General features: G+C 40.1%; 2 protein-coding genes across 8 annotated transcripts in view; one reads left to right on the top strand and one right to left on the bottom strand.

Moving 5' to 3' along the window:
• Nucleotides 1-4220: 4220 nt before the first annotated feature.
• On the top strand, nucleotides 4221-5567 carry insm1b (insulinoma-associated 1b; the record flags this gene model as incomplete). Its single annotated transcript, XM_081347458.1, has 1 exon — nucleotides 4221-5567. One exon carries the CDS (start codon nucleotides 4221-4223, stop codon nucleotides 5565-5567), a length of 1347 nt encoding a protein of 448 aa, XP_081203584.1.
• A 3004-nt stretch (nucleotides 5568-8571) lies between these two features.
• The window catches only part of ralgapa2 (Ral GTPase activating protein catalytic subunit alpha 2), a 202258-nt gene continuing 188617 nt past the window's right edge, over nucleotides 8572-22212 (bottom strand). For 4 of the 7 annotated variants that reach the window (XM_081347448.1, XM_081347450.1, XM_081347453.1 and 1 more), the window contains 2 exons: nucleotides 20920-21044; nucleotides 8572-10722 (listed from right to left, as the gene is read on the bottom strand). In XM_081347448.1, coding sequence (XP_081203574.1) covers nucleotides 10565-10722; nucleotides 20920-21044 — 283 coding nt within the window. In that variant the 3' untranslated portion in view covers nucleotides 8572-10564. Of the gene's footprint in view, nucleotides 10723-13155; nucleotides 13193-17889; nucleotides 17950-20919; nucleotides 21045-22212 lie in introns of all 7 variants that reach the window. The other 3 variants (XM_081347449.1, XM_081347454.1, XM_081347452.1) reach the window with 2 other exon arrangements.

Raw genomic sequence — 22212 nt, 5'->3', positions numbered from 1 at the left:
TAGATAGATAGATAGATAGATAGATAGATAGATAGATAGATAGATAGATAGATTTTACTGCAATTGACAAGTTTTTCCAGCATGTTTTCGCTGTTATACGGTTATGTTAGACGTTATACGCTCTCACAGATCTTCTGAAATTGTACTGCACATACATTTGTTATTGCGGTGCATTGTGGGATTGAATGAGTGCACTTGATAACATCCACTACGGTTTCAGACAGCATTACAAATGGCTGTTCCCTCAAACAGTGCCCTAGGGAATAGTGATTTCAGACACAGCCCAGGAGCGGATCTTCCTGATCTACGTTTAGATCATCGCTCTCTGCTTTTTCTTTGAAACATGTTGATAACACGCATGAAGCGAGAATAAAATGTTTTCTTTGTTGTTGTTTGTTTAAAGGCAGAGGCTTTGCTCTTTGTGCCCTGAGTTTATATTGAACAGTCCTGATTCCAGCTTGACTAATTGGTTTTATCGAGATGGAAATGAGCTTGAACACGACTGCTCAGCGGATATCCTGCAAATGCTGCATCGCAATCCTTCAACACACACACACGTCATCCGCACCACGGCCCGCGGTGTCAGGAGACCTGTGCTAAGCGAGGGTCAAACTCTGTGTCGGTCCAGTTTAAGCGACATGTAAAGGCATTGCCTTCAGCTCAGCGTCTGATCTCATTTACAGGGTCTTATTATGCAAACCACTCCCTGACGCCCACTGGCTAATTAGGCCTAAATTAATTTGAGTCCAATCTTTTGTGTCTCTGGCCCAGGCTGTACCACTTCCCTCCATTTGCAGAATCATATTAATGTTCGTGTGGGAGCACTACTCCTGCAGATGAAAAGACTGATACAATTAATTAAGTCCTGCCTCTGTTCTGGCCTCCTCTCGGCAGAGAAACGATAAGTGCAATGAGCTGCCTCTTATTAACCCAATTATATGGGCTAATAAGGAAGATCATATACAAATCAAGGATGATTCACAATTATACGGGAATGCAAATGATGGCAGCTAACGAGCTGTGTGTGTCAATGTTGGAAATGCTTTGTTTGGGAAACGCGACATTCGGCATTCTTAACACGGACTCGTTTATTTTCACCAGTTGGAACGTGTTCCTGGATCGGCATCTTTGTTGATCCTTGAACAACATTTCAGTCAACCAATCAGATGATGAAATGAGGGACGAGTATAAAGTGTATGTCAAGTTTAGGCTTACAACCAGGGTTAGGTGCTTCTACATCAGTGCTATTCACCTCTCATTTCCCTCTGATTTCAGGGATAAGTTATGGGCAGGGTCAGGACTAAAGGAATGTTGATCCGTGAACATGTCTTACTTGGCATAATCATGGTGACGGTGAACATCTGTAGTTGTGTATGCATGCCAACGAGTGCTTGATGTTCTTCTCACATCTTTATTAAGTGTCAATGCAGTCAGGAAACGTGAGAGAACAGTGTTAATACACTCTGAGAAGCAAAGGCTGTGTTCAGAACCATGGACAGCAGCCAGCGAGTCTCCGTGTGGAAAACTGTGCAGCGCTCCAATGGATTTAGCTTTGCTTCACAATATGTTGCATTGGCAATATGGCTATCATGTTCTTACACCGACACAAATGTATGCACTGTGTGCACAATTTATCATAGCATATGAACATGCTTTGCTCATCCTATACGTCCTTCACATGAGCCAGAAACGGAACATTTTGCTTTTCTGATTTAAAGATGATTAAAGATGTATAGAAAACAAAATGCTCAAGTAGTGTTTTGATTGGCTGGTGCAGTGGCATGTGCCAGTCTGTAGGTGGAGCAGTGCCAATGACCCTATCACACACTTCACTAATACTAAACCAGTAAACATTTAGATGTGTTCAGTTATTTGACCTGTTTAGGCTGTGCATGTCTGTTTATGGTATGAATAACGTTCTTTTGAAACTCTCCACCACAAACAATAGTAAAACACAATGCTCACACAGATGCGATAAAGCCCTCGTATAGTCTTCTTTTGCCTTTGAACCCCGGAGCTTGTAAACAATGCCGTATTCGTTAAATGGCCACATTTGACATGTTATGGGTTTTGGAGTAATATGTTGATAAGTCTTTACTGTGATCCTCGTATTGAGAGGGGGCTCGTGGCCAGCAGGGGAGGGGCGCGCGCCGGCGAGCAGCTGTATGCAAATGAGACGCGACAAGCACGCGCCACACAACAAACACGCGCACAAGCGGCCGGGGCGCGCGCGCACAATCTCATTAAAATGCCATCGAAGTGCATTGTCCTGGGTAAGACCTAGATAAACAAACTTCAGAGAATGTTAACACAGAGGAAAACATGTTCTGATGATGAAAGGAAAACGAGTGAAGAATCAGAACTTCAGATTAGACGTGCGCACATGCATGATTTAAGCAAAACTTTAGACGATTTTGGGAACAAGCGACTGTGTGTTAATAACATTAATTAAAGAACATTTCAGTTAAAGTCCGCTGGCCATGCAATATTCCTGAAACTGCAGTGAAGGACGGTGGCAGTCGCATATCTGAATGCTTGAGCAATTATTTGACTCGGTCATACAGCAGCTTTATGCTAATGAGGGGAACAATGGATGAATGCAAACCCGTGCAACACGTCTGTCCAATTATGCGCGCAAAAGAGAATCTAAAGCAACTGTTTCACAGAGTAAAAATAAGATCTTTCTTTAGTAACCATTACTGTGCGTTCGCTGACAGTAAACAATTATTGAAATCAAGCGCAGTTTAATCATTTTGAATGCAGTATTTCTTCTGTGCTTATGGCCCAAAATGTACGACTGATGATTTTATTTAAAAGTAAACGAACACATTATGTAGAAGTGAAGGTTAAACACTGTGCAATTACTAACTGCACTGACTTTGTACGTGTTGTTCTTTACGATTGCAGCTCATTATATTTACAGGAAATGTGTGCAGTTGGCATTGCTCAGTACAAAAGCTCGAATGTCTGAGGTTGTCAGTGGTCACGGTGGTTTGAAGAAATGCAGTGCTGCCTGACCCTTGGCTTGACCTCGAGGTCAGCGCTCATCTTTGATGGCGTCCAGCACGCGTCTCTCTTTTGGCCAGATTGCTCGTGTATCCCTGTAGAGGTCAATTTGCTTTTCAAAGGCAGAAAAGCCTGTGACGGCTGTCCAGACGCGCCATTGTGTTCAGAGATGAGCCTCTTCTGATGACTTATGCATGCGTTAGCCAGCTGATTTATACTGCGCTCAGACAGACGCGTGGCCTTACAAATCGCCCCTATAATGTCCAGATCTGCAAGCTTTCGACAGACATGTTCGGATTTCATAAGTAGCTACTAATTAATCACATGCTTTGTGTAATTACTTTGTGGAGCTTCTTGAAAATACTCAGTTCGTTTTTAGTAGCCTATTCTAATCCCACTTATAGTCTACGCGTGAAACAACACAAAAAACAAGCCCAGCATCCAAATTGTTTATTACATTTTTTTTTATCCTACATAATATTCCATCTTTTACAAAAATGACAACGTTAATAAAACTCTTTTTCTTCTCGTCTACATTCACTTCTGTTCGCGCTTGTGTAAATAACTTGCATTGTTTACTGCAAATTATTGAATTAATGCAATTGTAATGTAATCACTTGTACATTTAAAGTAGAGAAAAAAGAAAAATATTATATCTAAATGTAGTTCATAGTCTAAATCTGCAGTCTGCAACAGTTATCGTCCCGCAATCATTTGTGGATCCAATTTTAAACATGCATTACAAAGAAATGCATCAATATTTAAGTTAAGACATTCACAGATCTAAACGAAGCATTCAGAAAGAACTTTCTTTGTTGTCGGTCATTCGGAATTCTGACGATGGCGGTGAGTGACATTTCCTTGTGTTTCCCTATAGCCGCGGCACGCGCTCCTCCATACATCTCCATCAGACCGTGAACGGAGCGCAGCGCGCATTACTACAATAAAAGCCAGGTACATCTGCTCTGTAGCGCCCGGTCCGAGTCTCTCAGCCCTCCCACGGGCAATTCCACAGAGATCCGCGCTCGTCCCTGATTGGATGAGGATGGAGCGGCGAGGGGCGAGAACAATAACATCATTCCAGCTTAAAAAGAGTGCAGCTATGCGTTGAGAAGCAAAAGCATCTCTCAGAGGGAGGGAGGCGGACGGCGTGTTTGTGGCTCTGGATCTCGTCTTGTTGTGCCTTGTCATCCTCGCCTCATCCATCCGCCGACATGCCCAAAGGATTCCTAGTGAAACGAAACAAGAAAGCATCGCTCGTTTCGTACCGGATACGCTCGGACGAGGATGGAGGATTCGCTCCGGAATGTCAGATCGCGCAGATCGCCGCGTACTCGCCCGCGCCCAGCGCATCCAAGCCGGACAGCATCATCTCTGCGCTCCCGTCGGACGGGGCAGAGGCGCCGGTGCCGGTCCACAAGCCGGTGCAGTTCGGCAACCCGGAGGCGGTGTACCAAGCGCTGTACAGCCCCACCCGGCCCATCAGCAAGGAGCACGACAGGAAATATTTCGAGAGAAGCCTCAATCTCGGCTCGCCCGTCTCTGCCGAATCCTTCCCAACTGCCGCCTCACTCACCAGCCTAGACCATCATCTTCTGTTCGCGCCGGTCGACTTGAAAATCGGCACCAGCAACAGTAACCGGAGCGGCGCGCACTCCTCCGCCATCCGACCCGGCGTTAAAAGACCTTCCTCTGACGCAGCCGAGCGTAAAAGCGGCAAAAGCGCCAAGAAACCCAAAGCCATACGCAAACTCAACTTCGAGGATGAGGTAACGACTTCCCCGGTGCTGGGCCTGAAAATCAAAGAGGGGCCCGTGGACCCGAAGCCCCGGGCGGCCTCGGGCAGCTCCAACAAGCCCCTGGGAGAGTTCATCTGCCAGCTTTGCAAAGAAGAATACTCGGACCCGTTCTCTTTGGCACAGCACAAGTGCTCCCGGATAGTGCGGGTGGAGTACAGGTGTCCCGAGTGCGAGAAGGTGTTCAGCTGTCCGGCAAACCTGGCCTCCCACCGGCGCTGGCACAAACCGCGCGTCCCGAGCGCGCCCAAACAACCCCTCCAACCCGCCAAACCTTTCCCCGAAGACCTGAGAGCAGAGTTCCCCAGCGACAGAGACTCCCCGAGCCCGGGTCTGTCAGAATCCGGCTCGGAAGACGGGCTCTATGATTGCCAGCACTGCGGGAAGAGATTCAAGCGCCAGGCGTACTTGAGGAAGCACATCCTGGGACACCAAGCGCTCCAAAATCAAATCATCGGAGAGGCTTTTCGCAACACAGAGAGCCCAGACATGGTGCCGAGGGAGGACAGCCAGAGCCCGGGTCCGCTCAATCTAAGCCCCGCGGACTGTCTCACGTGTCCGGCCTGCGGAGAGAAGCTTCCCAACCGGGCGAGTCTGGAGCGGCACCTGCGTCTCCTGCACGACGATGCCCAGGCGTTTCCCTGCAAGTTCTGCCAGGCCACTTTCTACAGCTCGCCGGGTCTCACCAGGCACATCAACAAATGCCACCCCACCGAAAACAGGCAAGTCATCCTCCTCCAGGTGCCCGTGCGTAACGCCTGCTGAAGAAGAACACACTCCAATCTGGCCTTTTAGAACGCTCTATTTTCTTCATCCAATCCCTCAACTAGAAAAGTCTGGAGAAAAGTATTAGTTTGGTCCTTACAAAGGTATTTTTCTAGAACCTTGCACACATGGTAATGTAATAGCTCCTAGACCTAAGATATGTTCCTGTACCTCTGCCTTGAATTCACATGCTGTGCGTTTCGCGTCTGTAGCTTTAATCTAGTGTGTGAATTACAGGACTGAAAATGTTCTCTCTCTCTCTCTCTCTCTCTTTCTTCGTACTCAAAAAACAACTACAACAAATCTTGAAAAGTTTCCCTTTAGTAGCCAGAAATGCCTTTAGAGAAATACATCAAACTACTGCCTTAAGAACTCTTCAGTGTAATGATTGTTTTTTGAATGTCGGCACACAATTACAACTTACTATCATGATGTAAAATTATTGTAATATGTTTATTCGTAATATTTTATTTATTTATGTATTTATTTATTTTCAATGGCTTTGTATAATTTATTGTGCGATTTTTTTCCTGTGTCACATGTTGCCGTCTAATCGTTGTGTCGAGATCATCTTGTCTTGGGTTTTGTGCGCTCCCTTGAAACGTGAAGCTCTTATAGATGCAATCTTTTTCTACGTATACAGCTTATTTTCCTAAATGTTTGCTACCTATCGCTTTATATGTGCGTCCGTGTTGTCTACTCAAATAAAATATTTTCAAAATGAAAAAAAAAAAGCAGCAGCTTTTTGTTCGTGCATATTTACCACAATATCAACAAAAAAGTGTAGGCTACTACTTGTGCAGTAGTTTATATGAATGAAAAAGGAAGTTCATTTCGCTCAGTCTCAGTCACTGTGTGTGAACTGTAGATGGCAACTCATCCCTTTCATATGAACCTTTAAACACAACATAACTGAGAACTATCCTCCATACATTAATGTTCTTCACTGTATTTATCTACAGACTTATACAAAGGTAAGAAAGACATAGTTGTTTTTTGTGATTGTGTGTGCGCAGCCTTTGCTACTGCAAAGTTAATGTGCGGCTGAGCAACTACAAGGTGTTTTTCTACAGGTGTCAGATGATATGAGATGATATAGAGCGGTCAGACAACCTCTGGCAGTTCACTTCTACAGTTTCTGTCCTAAACCCTTGTTCGTTCTGTAAAGTGCAGCAGTATTGATTTTATATTTGTCAGGTCGTTCTGAAGTCACCATGTAGCTCTGCTTGATCAGGGAAATAATGGATTTGGCCCTCTGTAAATCCAGCTGAAATCATTTAAAGGGTGACAACAGCCTTTGTGATTATGAACTCAGAAATGTACAAGGACATTAAGCCAGTAATGCATTTCACCACTGCCGTTATTGATTCTCCATTTTTCTATTGGTGCCATTTTTGTAAGATGTTTTTTTTTTTTTTTGGACAATAGTAACAAACACCTCTAGAAAAAGTGCTGTACAAGAGCAACTTGTGCTCCATTTACATAATAGGTTGCTGAGAGATTCAGATAACGAGCTGATACAGATGAAAAATAATGCATTATCAGCCATTAAATACAAATCACTAAAGAGGAAGGGAACAAGTTTGCAAAATGAGCATCGGATTGTTTCAGCAAACTAATTAGTGCACATTATAGTCATGTTTAAAGCTCTCACTGTGTTCTGCAATTGGCAATAAATGTAAAAAAAAAAAAAAAATCCTAAAAAGAGTTTTGGTCAGATTTAGAGCACACACACACACACACACACACACACACACACACGTTTAATTACTGACTCTGTGTGTGTGTGTGTGTGACGGAGGCCACCTGCAGGAGCTGTAGGTGTTGGAGTGTGTGCACCTGTACTCAGAGACTCATGGAGCAGCAGGAGAGACAGATGGAACGAGGGTCAGGTTACACTCTTATTCCCTCAGCTCCAGCAACACAACAACCTCTAACCCCGAGCATCACTTACACACACTCGCTCCAACACACAATATGTCCACGCATTCTCTCACAAGAGCACAAAGTCATGGATGGTTTCAGACAGATATAAAACAGTTCTTTAGTTCAGAAGCGTCCCAAAGTCAACGTCTTATTTTATGCATGAAACAGGGTTTCAGTAAAGACAAAATACTTACTTTCTTCTGTGGAACACAAATGGATTTGGACTCCAAATGACTTGCATTGTGTATGTTTGTGTGTGTGTGTGTATATATATATATATATATATATATATATATATATATATATATATATATAAGCACTTGAGGGTGAGTAAAACCCTTTAGAGGGTATAGTAATAGAATATTCAATAACTTTTTTTTTGTCAACAATAAACATTTAGGCTAACATTTTATTTTTGGTGTAACTGGACATTTTTGATTACTCGTTTTGCATTTTACTTAAAGGGATAGTTCACCCAAAAATGCTAATTCTGTCATCATTTGCTCCCCCTCAAGTTGTTCCAAACGTTTATGAAGTCCTTTCTTCTGCAGAACACAAAGGAAGATATTTAGAAGAATGTTTGAAAGCAAAAAGCTGACGGTAGCCATTGATCTAGTTTTTTCTACCGTCAACTGTTTGGTAAATTACCAACATTCTTTAACATATCTTCTTTTGTGTTTAGCAGAAGAAACTCATACAGGTTTGGAATGACATGAGGGTGAGTAAATGATGACAGAATTGTCCTTTTTTGGGTGAACTATCCCTTTAAATACACTGTAAAAAAAAAAAAAAACCTTTTCAAAGTGGCTATTAAAACAAATAATATTGGAGTGTGTTTTACAGGAAACAACTTTTTCAGTGAAAATTCTTTCTAAGTAAATCCTACAGCATTTTTGTCTTTTTCCAGTGCAGTGCTGCAGTGAGATTTGTGGGTTGTTCCATCAGTCTCTTTCTCTATCAGTGGTCAAAATAATCAGAAACATTGCTTAAATAAACCATAAACGTGCAGGACACTGCTGACGTCATGGCAACAACCCAATGAGAGCAAGAGACAATGAATAAAACAGAGCAAACAAATGCATCTAAACATGAACTTTAAATCGATTTAATGAAATGTTTCGACTTCTTCACATTTCTAGTAAAGATAAAGCGATTACTTTTTCTATTAAAAACAGTCTGATATGTTAACAAGTCATGATGAAATCTTCAAGCTTCCTTATCAATGTCTTTTACAAAGATTATATTACAGGCATTATTATATTTATATCCTTCAGAATTTAGAACATTCAAAAAACAAAAACAAAAAAGAGACACAATATACAGGGCTAGCAACAAAGTCTACAATAAACATATCGTCCTCAAACGGAAGTCAGGCTAGTTGCAGTATTTCAAAATCCGTATCAATCTGGGATTAAGCTGGGATTCGGGCCGTCGGTTTGCATACATTCGTCAGCTTTTTCATTCAGTGCACTCAGAGAATGCCTCCTACGTTACTTAGCGTTTGGGAGAGAGGGGGAAAGTGTCAGGCAAAGCAAGACTACAAAGACAAGTGTTCAGGTAAGGCAAAGTAGTGCAACATGTGTCCTGTTGCAGCGTGGGCGGAGCTTGCAGTGTGTAACACCTGGTCTCCATGGCAACCAGGCCGGTCTCTACGGCGACAGAGAGGGGCGGCAGGGCGTTGGCGAGCGAGAGAGAGATAGAGAAAGGGAGAGAGCGAGATGTAGAGAGAGAGAGAGTGAGCGAGAGAGATGTAGAGATAGAGATGTAGAGAGAGGTAGAGAGAGAGCGAGAGAGATGTAGAGAGATAGAGAGAGCGAGAGATAGAGATGGAGAGAGAGAGAGAGAGAGAGAGAGAGAGAGAGAGAGAGAGAGAGAGAGAGAGAGAGAGAGAGAGAGAGAGAGAGATGCTGCTGGTATGGTAAAGGGCACTCGGAGAGGCACGTGGGAATCGGGGAAGCAGGTGGAAAAGATCCCCATCCAGCATCTAATCTCACAGAAGCAGCTCTCACAAAACACAGACAATCTCATTCAATTTACTCCAGTGAAACGCAAGACTCGTGCGGATCTTTCTCTCGTCTGCTCTCCATCCAGGAAGTGTGGGATCAGTTAAAGTCGTGAAGGGGAAACACAAAGAAAAAAACCCCAGACTGGTTCCAGTTGGCCAAAGAGAAGCAGCGGACAGGCACTGTGAGGATCGCTTCATTCACAGCCAGAGTTCGGGTTTACCTGAGGCGCTTCCTCGGGCCAGTCTGCTACAACACGCCAGATCCTGCTCCGTATATACAGCATGACACAAATATATATCATCCAATCCAATCAAATCAAATCAAATCGAATCAAAATGAAAGCAATGTACAGTACATTCAAACACAGAGGGAAGAAAAGAAGAAACCACGGCATCTTCACCACCGAGAGAGTGCAAAAACGTTGGAATGTTAGAGTAGATTCACATGACAGGAACGGGAGCAAATCCCAAATTAAGAAGCACATTCATGCTACACCTCGACAGAATCACAAACGACAGGTGCCTTTTCAGTTCGGCACCTTGCATTGATCAGCTCCATAAAACAATCAAACCAGTTGCTTAAAAGTAATAATAACGAGAAAAAAGAAAAGAAAACATGATTTCATTGCTTTGAAAGACGTCACTGGTTACACGTTACTAAAGTAGTAAAAGCTGACGCTCTCTCTTTCCACGATTCAAGAGTGTCAGTGTTCTCTCAGACTGGCCAAAAGCGTGGCAGTGCCGGGACGACACGAAAGTCTCTCCCACATTCATCAATGCTTGGGTTTTCAGTGTTTGACATGAAGAAAAGTGAGTGTTCTGAACTAGATAAAGCCTCGGCCGTTTTATAGCATTATTCGAGTTCTGAATGCGGCATTTCTATGAAAGTCCTTTTCTTCAGCATACATTATTCTCTTGGTTTTTCTTTCTTTATAGTGACGACAATGCTACAAGGCTTCAACACATACACACACAAACAAAAGTTACAGGTGAAAGACATTCCAGTCAAATAATACATTCAAGCACAGGTTTAAGGACGCTGCAGTGTTCGGGCCGGAGGAAGAGCTCAGTTTGAGGATTTGCTGATGGCGCTGGCCGAGCGGCGGAGCTTCCCGGACACCCGGTGTTTGGATGCCCGTGGTATCGTGGGAGAGACCTGGTCACCGGTGTCGATGGTCATCACGGTAACACTGAGGTCAGCGCTCGTGCTGCCACTGAGGGAACCTGGGAAATGAGGACATATTACACGCAGAGTCAAGCATCGGCAAACACGGCATTAATAAGCTGATAGCATGCCATTCCTGAAGCAGAAACCCCTCTGATGGAGACGGATGTGAATGGTGCTCAAGTAAATCAGCCATTTTACTGTTATCGCCAATTACTGTCGTTCTACAAACTCAGGCGTTTAGATGTGAAAAGCAGTTCCTCTCTGCTGCAGGAAAGAAACAGAAATGCAAAAAAAATATGGAGACACTGGTACTCAAGAAAGCATCTAAATTAAACAAGCTTCCTGCTTTGTCAAGATGGCATCTGCTTGGCTATTTTCTTTCTTTTCGACCGTTTTCCTTTTTTTTTTTTTTTTACGGGCATCTCAAGTTTCTGAGAGCAGATGGTGTGGGGAACATGGACCTCCACTCCAGGGCTTCTCTGAAAGAGGGGGAGGAGAGCGGAGAACAACAGCCTCAGCATGTGAAAGGAGTCGGGGAGGAGTGAACGAGCGCGGGCGGTGTCCGTTCCACTCGTCCACACACACACCACCTCGGGATGCCAGCAGAGAGGACACACACTTATCCACAGGTCCCTCCTCTCCGATGCTGATTTCATCATTTATTGATCTAAGAGATGACTGTTTCCACACTGGAGCTGAGCTGAGAGCGTACCGACCCAACAGTGCTCTTCATCACAGTGATTGATCCGATCATCTTCAGAATTAACTAGGTGAGGTGTGTGAATCAAGTCAGTCATGCAAACCCTGAGAGTTTCTGTCTTCATCAGCACCTCTCATGTGTGCGGTTTCATGAAGTGCACTCAAAATTAAAAATAAGAGTGCACTGTGTTGCTTGTGAAAAGAAAAGCGTGAGTGAGAACAGCATATAAATATTACATGGGGCCAAACACAAAATAACTATATATAAATGTATAATTCATTTCATTATATTCTAATACATACATTTTTTTTATAATACATTTTAATTAATTATATATTAATTATTATCAAAAATACACACATTCTGAAAATAAAGTTGTAAATGCCAAAATGTTCAACATCACAGATGTATATTCTTTCTTAATACTGTTCATTACAATCAAAAGTTTAGACACATAATAATAATAATCATTTAAAAAAGTTCTCATATAGGAAGGAAGGAAGGAAGGAAGAAAGAAAGGTAGGAAGGAAGAAAGGAAGGAAGAAGGAAAGAAAGAAAGGTAGGAAGAAAGAAAGAAAAAGAAGGAAAGAAAGGAGGGAAGAAATGAAGGAAGGAAAAAGGAAGGAAAAAAGGAAAAAGGAAGAAAGGAAGGAAGAAAGAAAGAAAGGAAGAAAGAAAGAAATGAAGAAAGAAAGAAAGAAAGAAGAAAGAAAGGAATAAGGAAATAAAGAAAGAAAAGAAAGGAAGGAAAGAAAGGAAAGAAAGGTAGGAAGAAAGAAAGAAAAGGACGGAAGAAAGAAGGACGAAAGAAGGAAAGAAAGAAAGAAAGAAAGAAAGAAAGAAAGAAAGAAAGAAAGGAGGGAAGAAATGAAGGAAGGAAAAAAGGAAAAAGTAAGAAAGGAAGGAAGGAAGAAAGAAATGAAGAAAGAAAGAAGAAAGAAAGAAAGAAAGAAGGAAGAAAGAAAGGAATAAGGAAATAAAGAAAGGAAAGAAAGAAAGGAAAGAAAGGAAGGAAAGAAAGAAAGGAAGAAGAAAGAAAGAAGGAAAGAAAGAAAGAAAGGAAAGAAAGGAAGGAAAGAAAGAAAGGAAAGAAAGAAGAAAGGAAGAAGAAAGGAAGAAGGAAAGAAAGAAAGGAAAGAAAGAAGAAAGGAAGAAGGAAATAAAGAAAGGTAGGATGAAAGAAAGAAAGAAAGAAAGAAAGAAGGAAAGAAATGAAGGAAGGAAAAAGGAAGGAAAAAAAGGAAAAAGGAAGGAAAAAAGGAAAAAGGAAGAAAGAATATATTTGTGAAAATACTGTTGTGAAGTGAGACTGTAAAATTCAGTGTAACGTGTATATCCACATCCTGCAAATTTAAATGTATACAATTATTTCCTGTTTGGCCTCTATAATATATATATAGAGAAATATATATCCCAGCATATTTCTATATAAAGTAAGTGTCCCTCATTCCCAGTTGCTCCCCCAGCAGTCCAAACAAAAGCGTAAGTGACAAAGACATGTTCCAGTAGGGCAGGTGTTAGTGTCAGATGTGGCCTCAGGCAAACACACACACGCCAAAGGACAAAGACGAGGAGAAAAGAGGGAATAAAGCGGAGACATGCAGGAGAGGAGGAGAGATGGAGAGCATTCATGCTGCTACTGTGTTACGATTACTGCGCTTGAGTCCATAATCAGAACGGCCTCGCTGTTGCTCCAGAGGGAATAGAGAGGGGAAGATGAGTAGACGAGAGGAAAAGAGAGGGATCTCTGGGACAGACACCAGGCTTCCGCTCAGACCGAGACTCTTACCTTCAGTTACTGAACTCACACCTGTAACACACTTAATCTGAAGAGGAGAGAAGACAATAGAGCAACACGTAAGCTGTGCACCGTCACGAGTGTGTGTGTGTGTGTGTGTGTGTGTGTGTGTGAGAACGCTGTGGAAAAAGTGTGTTAGAAGTTACTCCTGAGGGGTGAAGGAAGGACAACACAAAATGTTCAAATACACACACAACAGTGATGAACTGAAAGGAATGTTTCAGACTGAAATAGGAGGTTTTATTCAGCCGAAAACAACGTTTATTTCATCGTTTGCATTTAAACATTTTTGGTAACACTTTAAAATAAGGTTCATTAATTAATATTAGTTAACACGAACCAAGAATGAACAATACTTCCTCAGCATTTATTAATCTTAGTTAATATTAATTTCAACATTTACTAATACATTATTAAAATCAAAGGATGTATTTGTTAACATTAGTTAATGTGAACTAACATGAACAATGAACAGCTGGATTTTTATTAACTAACATTAACAAAGATTAATAAATACTGTAACAAATGTATTGCTCATGGTTAGTTCACGTTAGTTAATATATTAACAAATGAACCTTCTTGTAAAGTATCACCACATTTTTATATCGACTTCTTAATAATATTATATTTCTACTCCAGTTGTTGTTGAAATATAAACATTTAAATTCAAAAACGTATTCTCATGAATTATTTATCCAAACATTTATTAAATAATGAAGTTAAGGTTAACTAACTATAATAAATGTAATACAGTGCATACATTTAGCAAAATGCTCTCTACATTTTTTTACATTGGCTTTTCTGATGTGAATGTAAGATCGCATTAAAGGAGAACTCCGGTCAATTTTAACATTGAGCTCATTTTTTTGTACATTTGGAGTGCTGTCAATACAGAGAACAACGACAAAAATCGGTGTTGCCTACACCGTGTTATCCTCTTTTTAAAATTTGCACCCTGTTGACTTCAATAGGGCAAGTACTAAACCTGCTTTTAGGCTCTTAACATCCTTGATGTGTCATTACAAGTGTACAGAAAATGTGAGTGATTCCTTCTGAGTGAACACGAGTGAATCTGATTGCAGTAGATGTGCACGATATGTATAAAAATGATGTTATTTAAGCCAGCGCAAATACCTGTTTACATCCTGTTTTTCGGTTGAAGTCCAAAGTAGTCGATTGCCGAGTTCACGCGCATAGGTTTAGTTACCTATGATCACGCGCGTGAACTCGGCAATCGATTACTTTGGACTTCAACCGAAAACAGGAAGAAAATACAGGTATGTGCGCTGGCTGAAATAACATCATTTTTATACATATCGTGCACATCTACTGCAATCAGATTCACCCGTGTTCACTCAGAAGGAATCACTCACATTTTCTGTACACTTGTAATGACACATCAAGGATGTTAAGAGCCTAAAAGCAGGTTTAGTACTTGCCCTATTGAAGTCAACAGGGTGCAAATTTTAAAAATAGAATAACTCGGTGTAGGCAACACCGATTTTTGTCGTTGTTCTCTGTATTGACAGCACTCCAAATGTACAAAAAAATGAGCTCAATGTTAAAATTGACCGGAGTTCTCCTTTAATGGAACTCTTCATCAATACACTGATTTTTGTCGTTGTTCTCTGTATTGACAGCACTCCAAATGTACAAAAAAATGAGCTCAATGTTAAAATTGACCGGAGTTCTCCTTTAAGACATTGTTTACAAGCGGAGTTATGGACATGTTTCGCCGTTACAGAACCTTAGGTTAATTTTCCACCCAATGTTTGCGGTTGCTGAAACTTCAGCGCATCACTGACACACAACATACAGTGCTCATGACAGACAAGCAGAAGGTGGAACATTTCTATTCACACCGTGTGTTTTCTGAGAATGAAAGAATGTTTAACATGGGAAAAGCTGTGGGATGCCAGACATGGAAGTGGAAATAGATGAATGTTCAAAACATGTGCATCAAACTTGTGTTCACCGAAATGAGTTTCGTTTAAACCCGAGCACAAGGCTATTTCTGAACAAAGATGATCAGGTTCGGTGTTTGTGCTGGAATAATGACGTAATCATATATAATATATGTGTGTTTTATATGAGGGAGGGTGTAAATGATATCAGTTCCTGGCCTACGTCTGTAATGAGACGATATATCTCAGAGCTCTTGTCCACCAACTATCATATTAAACAACAATTTAACTCAATCCTCAATTCCTGTCAATCCTCAATCAAAGAACTGAAAGGCCCAAACCAAACCCTGCATGGATACAACCAGAGATTTCTATGCTCTCACGTTTAGTTTGCCCTGTTCCAAAACCTAGTGAGCGTCCTACCTGGACATTGCTGATCCGAGGATCAAGAAACATTTCTGATTATTATCAGATTATTAAAAAAATTTCAGCACTTCAACTGAAAAAAATTGTAACAATTTAAAAGTATTTACCGTCACTTTTCTCAAATGAAAGCATCCTTGTTGAATAAAAATAAAAATCTTACTGACCCCAAATCTTAGAACGGTAGTTTACTTCGCTTTGACATTACATGATGTACAGTATCCTTCACAGATGAGGCAATCCCAGAATACACAGCAATGAGCTTCGAAAAAATAAATTGGCAGACAGTGTTGAGAGATACATCACTTATATCATCAATCAAAAACAGCTCAATCTGATACACAAAGTAAGGTTCATTCCAGTCTCCTAGAATGCTGCCTTTGAAGCTTTAGCTGCTTATCTGGTAGTGAACTAGGTTTTGGAACAGAGGTAACGTTTTTTTAAAATAATGAAATATGTGCCTATCCATGAGCTCACATGATCCACTGCGCTTTCCACAAGTACAACTCACATTTTTGTTTTTTAAAGTGCCTCTATTATGCTATATTAAAGGTCCCTAATTCAGTTTCGCAGGTCCCCTATAACAGGTTTACATGCATTCAGGATTAAAATACAATTTCTTTTTCTCAATGTTTATTGCAGCATCATGTCTTTTCGTTTTGGGGCTGTTTACACCTGGTCACTTCATATGTTTTCTGTGATCGGATAGCTATCCGATGGTGAAAAGACCAGGCGTAAATGCCCTCCGAAACACATTCGAGACGGATTAAACTCTGATCGCTCAAGCCACATCAGGAGGAGGTCTGGGCCGTATACCAGACCAAACTGGACAAGTGTAAACGCATCTGGTTGTTGAAACCACAAATGTAAATTTGACTAAATGCTAAAAATGCTAAAAATCCAACGCATTCTCATCCTAGGGCGTCATATACTGACGCTTTTGACATTTCGTCTACATCCAACGCACATGGCACCCTTTAGCGTCAATATGAGACGCACAGAGCTTTGTTCGGTTATGGGTAGGTTTAGGTCTGGTGTAGGGTTAGGGTTAGACCGCTAGGAGGCGCCTTCTGGCCCATATCTATCTGCGTCTCATATTGACGCTAAAGGGTGCCATGTGCGTTCGATGTAGACGAAATGTCAAAAGCGTCAGTATATGACGCCTTGGGATGAGAACGGGCTGTAAAAATCAATGCTAAAAAAATAAACGTGTGAGAGCGTGTTATATGTCATGTTATAGTCAGATATGACGACGCTACTGCAACACGCATCGCCACAGATGAGCAGCTGAGCATCTCTTCATCAACCCAACGCACAAACTATCGCAAATCAAAGTCACAGACGCTTAACACACAATCATCTTCATTAAAAGTAAATGAAGCGGCCTCCTATTCTCTAATCACGGTCTTTGATTTTGAAATTAGCTGATGATCAATAAAATGCAGCTCATATCTGTTGCTTTCGGTGACGTGAACTCCATTAAATCTGCATATAGTGCAGGAACTGAAGATCAGATTTATATCCGTTATACGAAAAACACATTTATGTGAGCAGGTGTAAATGGAATCGTTTTGATAAATCAGTAAACACTCATGAAGTGACCAGGTGTAAACAGGCCCTAAGTGTCTGAGACGGTTCGATCAAGGATTTGGTCTCTCTAACCCTTCCTGTCTGAGAGCCTGCTCTGCTCTGATGCGATTGGTCGAACGCTTACTGTGACATTGTGCATGACGGAAACGAACTGGCCATTAGCATCTCTGAATTTCAGCTCTTCCTCAGGACTTGATACACAGTGATATGAACAGTAACGATGGTGCCAGTTTTTCCATATCGACTTGAGCTTGAGTCCTCATCTGTTGGAAGAGCATGTGCTTTAACAGCGCAGAAACCAGCGTCTCGAATAAAACTCTTCCAGTCTCAGCTACAACTACAGTGTTTGAGGGCGGGTCAAAGTAGGCTTTGTTCGCGGACAGCCAATGAAAACCATAGGCGGGCATTATGCAAATGAGCTATAAACCTACAGGTTGGTGCAGGAAAGTGAGACTGGAATTGCTGACAGTTTTGACAGTTCAGAATCGATTCTTTCTTTTAGGAGACTTTAACTTTATTTGACGTGCACTTAGGTCTTTAAAACTTTGCAGATATTTTACACTCTACCAACAGCTATATTACACACGGCACAAAGGGTAATATAAAAAAAACAAACATAATAGGGCACTTTAAAAGAAACCGCTCCGGGAAAACAAGGAGGAAATTCAATGTACTCGATTGACTGTCATAAAAAGGGAACATGCAGGGTATTATTGAAAACGGAGAGAAGAAGAGTGAAAAAGACAGGTTTGTGTAACAGACGTGTGGGGCCACATGCCTAATGGAGGAAGCAGGCAGAAAGGCTTACAGTCCAGCTTGGCCCAGAGGTAGTCCACGTCCCAAACCATCCCTGGCCAACGCCTGCCTGCTGTCATGGGTGAGATGGTGGTGAAACATGGAGCAGGTCAAGAGACCGTCAGCCACACAACAGCTAAAGTCCTACTGGGTGAGGAGGTGTTTGAAATGAACTGCACTGGACGGTAGTTTAAGCATCTGTGAGTCTGAACATGTTAGTGTGAGTGAATCTGTGGCTCTGCTCCAGAATGCAGTGAGCTGTCTAATTGTCGCTGTCTACATAGGCAGTTATCTCATAAAAGTGTCAAAACTACTATGGCTTGATGTAGATGTCATGTCAGAATATAAAACAAAGAAAGTGGGTAAATTACTACTCTAACGTTCTTAAGTTTGGGTCTGTAAGATTTTTTTATGCTCATATGCTCAGCAAGGATGCATTTATTGGATCAAAAATGCAGTAAAAACAGCAATATTGTGAAATATTACTACAATTTAAAATAACTGTTTTCTATGTGAATATATTTGTGAATATATGTAATTTATTCCTGTGATCAAAGCTGAATTTCAACATCATTACTCCAGTCTTCAGTGTCACATGATCTTTCAGAGAAATATTTATTATTATTAATGTTAAAAATGCAAAACTTTATATTTTTCTTCAGCAAGGATGCATTCAATTAAATTATTTTGATCAAAAGTGACAGTCAAGATTTCAGTTTCAAATAAATGCTGTTCTTTCGAACTTTCTATTAAACAAATAATAATTAAAACACGTATAATGTTTTTCACAAAAAAATTAAGCAGCACAACTGTTTTCAGCATTGATAATAATCAGAAATGTTTCATGAGCAGCAAATCATCATATTAAGAGTGATTTCTGATGGATCAGGTGACACTGAAGACTGGAGTAATGATGCTCAAGCTTCAGATTTGATCACTGGAATAATTTTTTTTTTAAAATATATTCACATAGAAAACAGTTGTTTTGCACTATAATAATATTTCACAATATATGCATTTATCAAATAAATGCAGCCTTGATGAGCAGAAGAGGAGACTTCTTTCAAAAACATAAAAAATAAAATAAAATTCTTACTAACCCCAAACTTTTGAATGGTAGTGTTATGTCTCAACTTTATTTTCAAAGGAAATCCATAAGTGTAAATAATTAGAGTATATAATTACTACAACATTAGTTTTACAGAATCAAGAATTCAACAGACTCATGGTACAATCAAATGATGGTGTACCAGCCTTTGCTATGAACATCTGATGTCTCTAAAACGCTCTTAAACTGGACGGATCTCTAGGCTTTGGAACAGAGCTTGCATGTCTTGTATAGATACACAGAATCACCTCTTTCCATCTTAAGGCTACATTTTATGGGTATATTATTAATTTAAGTGTTAATTAGTAAATAAATATTGAATTTGTAATTTGGTTTTGGCGACACAAACAGATGGATTTGTGTTTGATGGAGGTACAACAAGAAACCCTGAGATGCAAAACAAGAGAAATTCAGAGAGATGGAGTTTGAAGTGTCTAATAGGGTCGGTCTCCCTCCCTCTCTCTCTCTCTCTCTGGGTTCAGTGGGTGTGTCTGTGAGCCGCTCTGTATGCAGCTTTTGTCATGAGTCAATAGAGGTCACCATAGCGATTTTCAACACCTTTCTAGGAAATAAATGGGCGTCGCTATAGAAATCAAAACGTTCAGAGGATTATTCTGCAAAATGATGTAAAAGAGAGAGTCCTGTACAGTGCACTCCACACCAGACCTGCTGCATTCAGGGACGGGGGAATTACCGTCCACTTGAAGAACAGAGTGCACATATTAAACAACTATTTAAATAACAAAGAAAAGTAAATAAACTCGGCAAAATGCACTACATGTCCAGCCAAACAAACACAACCGCTTTTGCCATTCTGTAAATGTAATAAAAAAAAAAAAAAAATCTAAAATTCTAAATCCTGAAAAACTGACGAAAATGAAGATACAATGTTTGTTTTGTTTTTAAAGAAAAAGGGAATGTCATGACTGTAGTATATGAGACAGGGTTACTATCATGAACTTAAACTAAAACCATAAAAAACATTTTCATTACGTGAAAAAAAAAACATTAACTGCAATAAAACAAAAAATATAAAAAGCTAATTTTATTAACTTATTTCATTTCAGTTAGTTGCAACATCTCATTTTCGTTTAGTTTAAGCTGAAGTACTAAAAAAAGCTAAAACTAAATAAATTTTACTTTTCAAAAACTAAACAGACATATTCACTACAGATATGTCCGTGATTGTTAAGATTAGATTCATTCTCATGACACCCTGGTTCTTTAAATAGAGTTATGGCCACATCAATTTCTCCTTTTCAGGTGTGTGGTTCATTAAGCTGTACAGCCGTGCAATTGTGGTTTGACATACTGCTTTCACAATCGTAGGCAGTATTGATTTTATTTTTGCAGTCATAAAATGTCGAGCCTGTACGGTCAGTTCAGGGACCTCATGGTTTCATCTAGACCTGTGCATTGCACACATCCATAGTCTTACACCACATGTGAAATGCAATAAGCAACCGTACCAGACAACCTATCCATTTTAGTGATTTCCCAATTTTGTAAACGGGGATGGAAGAGGAATTACTGAACAGCAAAATGAAAACTGCACTTTATTTTGCAGTACGTGCACTTAAAGTTTATTTACGCAAGAAAGTACTGACTAAAATAAGTTAAAGGAATAGTTCACTTGAAAATTTAAATTCTGTCATCATTTATGGACCCCAGTTACAATGGAAGTCAACGGGGTGCATCGACTGTTGTTGCTCATATTCTTCAAAATATCTTCCTTTGAGTTCAACAGAAGAAAGAAATTCATACAGGTTTGGAACAACTTGAGAGTGAGTAAATGATGACACAATTTAGATTTTTTAAGTGAAACTATTCCTTACATGGATTTAACATGGGTTAAGTTGTTAGGTTTAGGTTCTGGGTTAGTACAGTACCAATCATTAAAAGAAGGAAAATAAAAGGCTAGCGGTGGTGTCTCACCTGCTCCTCCCGTTGGCCAGTAGCTGGGGGAAGGAGAGAAGACCTGGGCAGCAAAGTCCTCGAAGGTCATGTTCTCCTTGTGGTTCTGAATGATGGCCTCCAGGTAGAGAGCTCTCTCCTCATAACTGACGGCCCATCAAGGAAAATTACATTCACATGACAGAAGATCATCACAGGGTTCACAAATACCCAGGAACAACGACTGAACAGTGAATACAGCACAGAAAAAAAGAGTTATAATGCTGTCAGCATCTAAAAAGTGATTCATGAAATCATCACAAAGTAGAAATGTTGTGTGAGGAAATGTATGCACGCATATTCAAAACCGGTGAATCAAGATGTTTGCACCATTTTTACGCCAATGATGCCAAATGCAACTGGTTCTCATGAGTTTTGTTGCCAACCAAATCTGAATATGCAAAAGTGCAAGGAAGCTTTATGAGATCTAACAGTAGATCTAACACATATATATGTTTTTAAAAGATGTCTCTTGTGCTCAGCAAATCTGCATTTATTTAATAATAAATAAATAAAAACTAAAAAAAACCTTATCCCCAAAGTTAAACATAACCGCTTAAAAAAACAAACATAAAAAACAATGCTGTCAATATGTTAGTACTGTATGTATACATATAAATACTCATAAGATCACGTTAAAATGCATCAGTTAGGGTTAGTGTATAGAATATACAGACTGCACAGTATTAAAAAAAATCATTATTTCTATGGAAAGTCCACATAACACATGGAAAAATGTATTTGTGTGTGTTTGTGCTTACTGTTTTTGTAAAACAAATAAGGAACACTTGATACTAATGCACCTTAATGTCCAGCAAAGGTTGGTTTAAAGCACTTAATTAATGACATTTTCTGATTTTCTGTGACCTAATGTAAAGTGAGTACTATTTACAGTTAATATGTTAACAAAGCATTATCTAACTCTTTATATATGAGCTAATTAAACAATAATAATTTGTTAATTGCATGAAGAACTCACTATATATATTTATATATATATATATATATAAAGCGCGTCTCTGCACTACCTGAGCGTGAACATAAAGGCTCCTCTGGCTACGGCGCTTGAAGTATTGATCCGATCTATGGGTCAAAGAAAAGGGCTTGTTGGCATAGAGTGAGAATGTAGAGAGGTTAACAGTATACAATATATAAACTATTAATTAACTATACACTAATAGTTTGCAAATGATTTGTAAGTACTTTATTACTGTATACTTTTTATAAAGTGTTACCAATGTCATTTATTAGTCCAGTTTTCATTGATCCTTTAGA

This window comes from Scardinius erythrophthalmus (genome assembly GCF_964197995.2).
Source record: "Scardinius erythrophthalmus genome assembly, chromosome: 19".
Taxonomy (NCBI): Eukaryota; Metazoa; Chordata; class Actinopteri; order Cypriniformes; family Leuciscidae; genus Scardinius; species Scardinius erythrophthalmus.
This window is presented reverse-complemented; position numbering and strand designations above follow the sequence as displayed.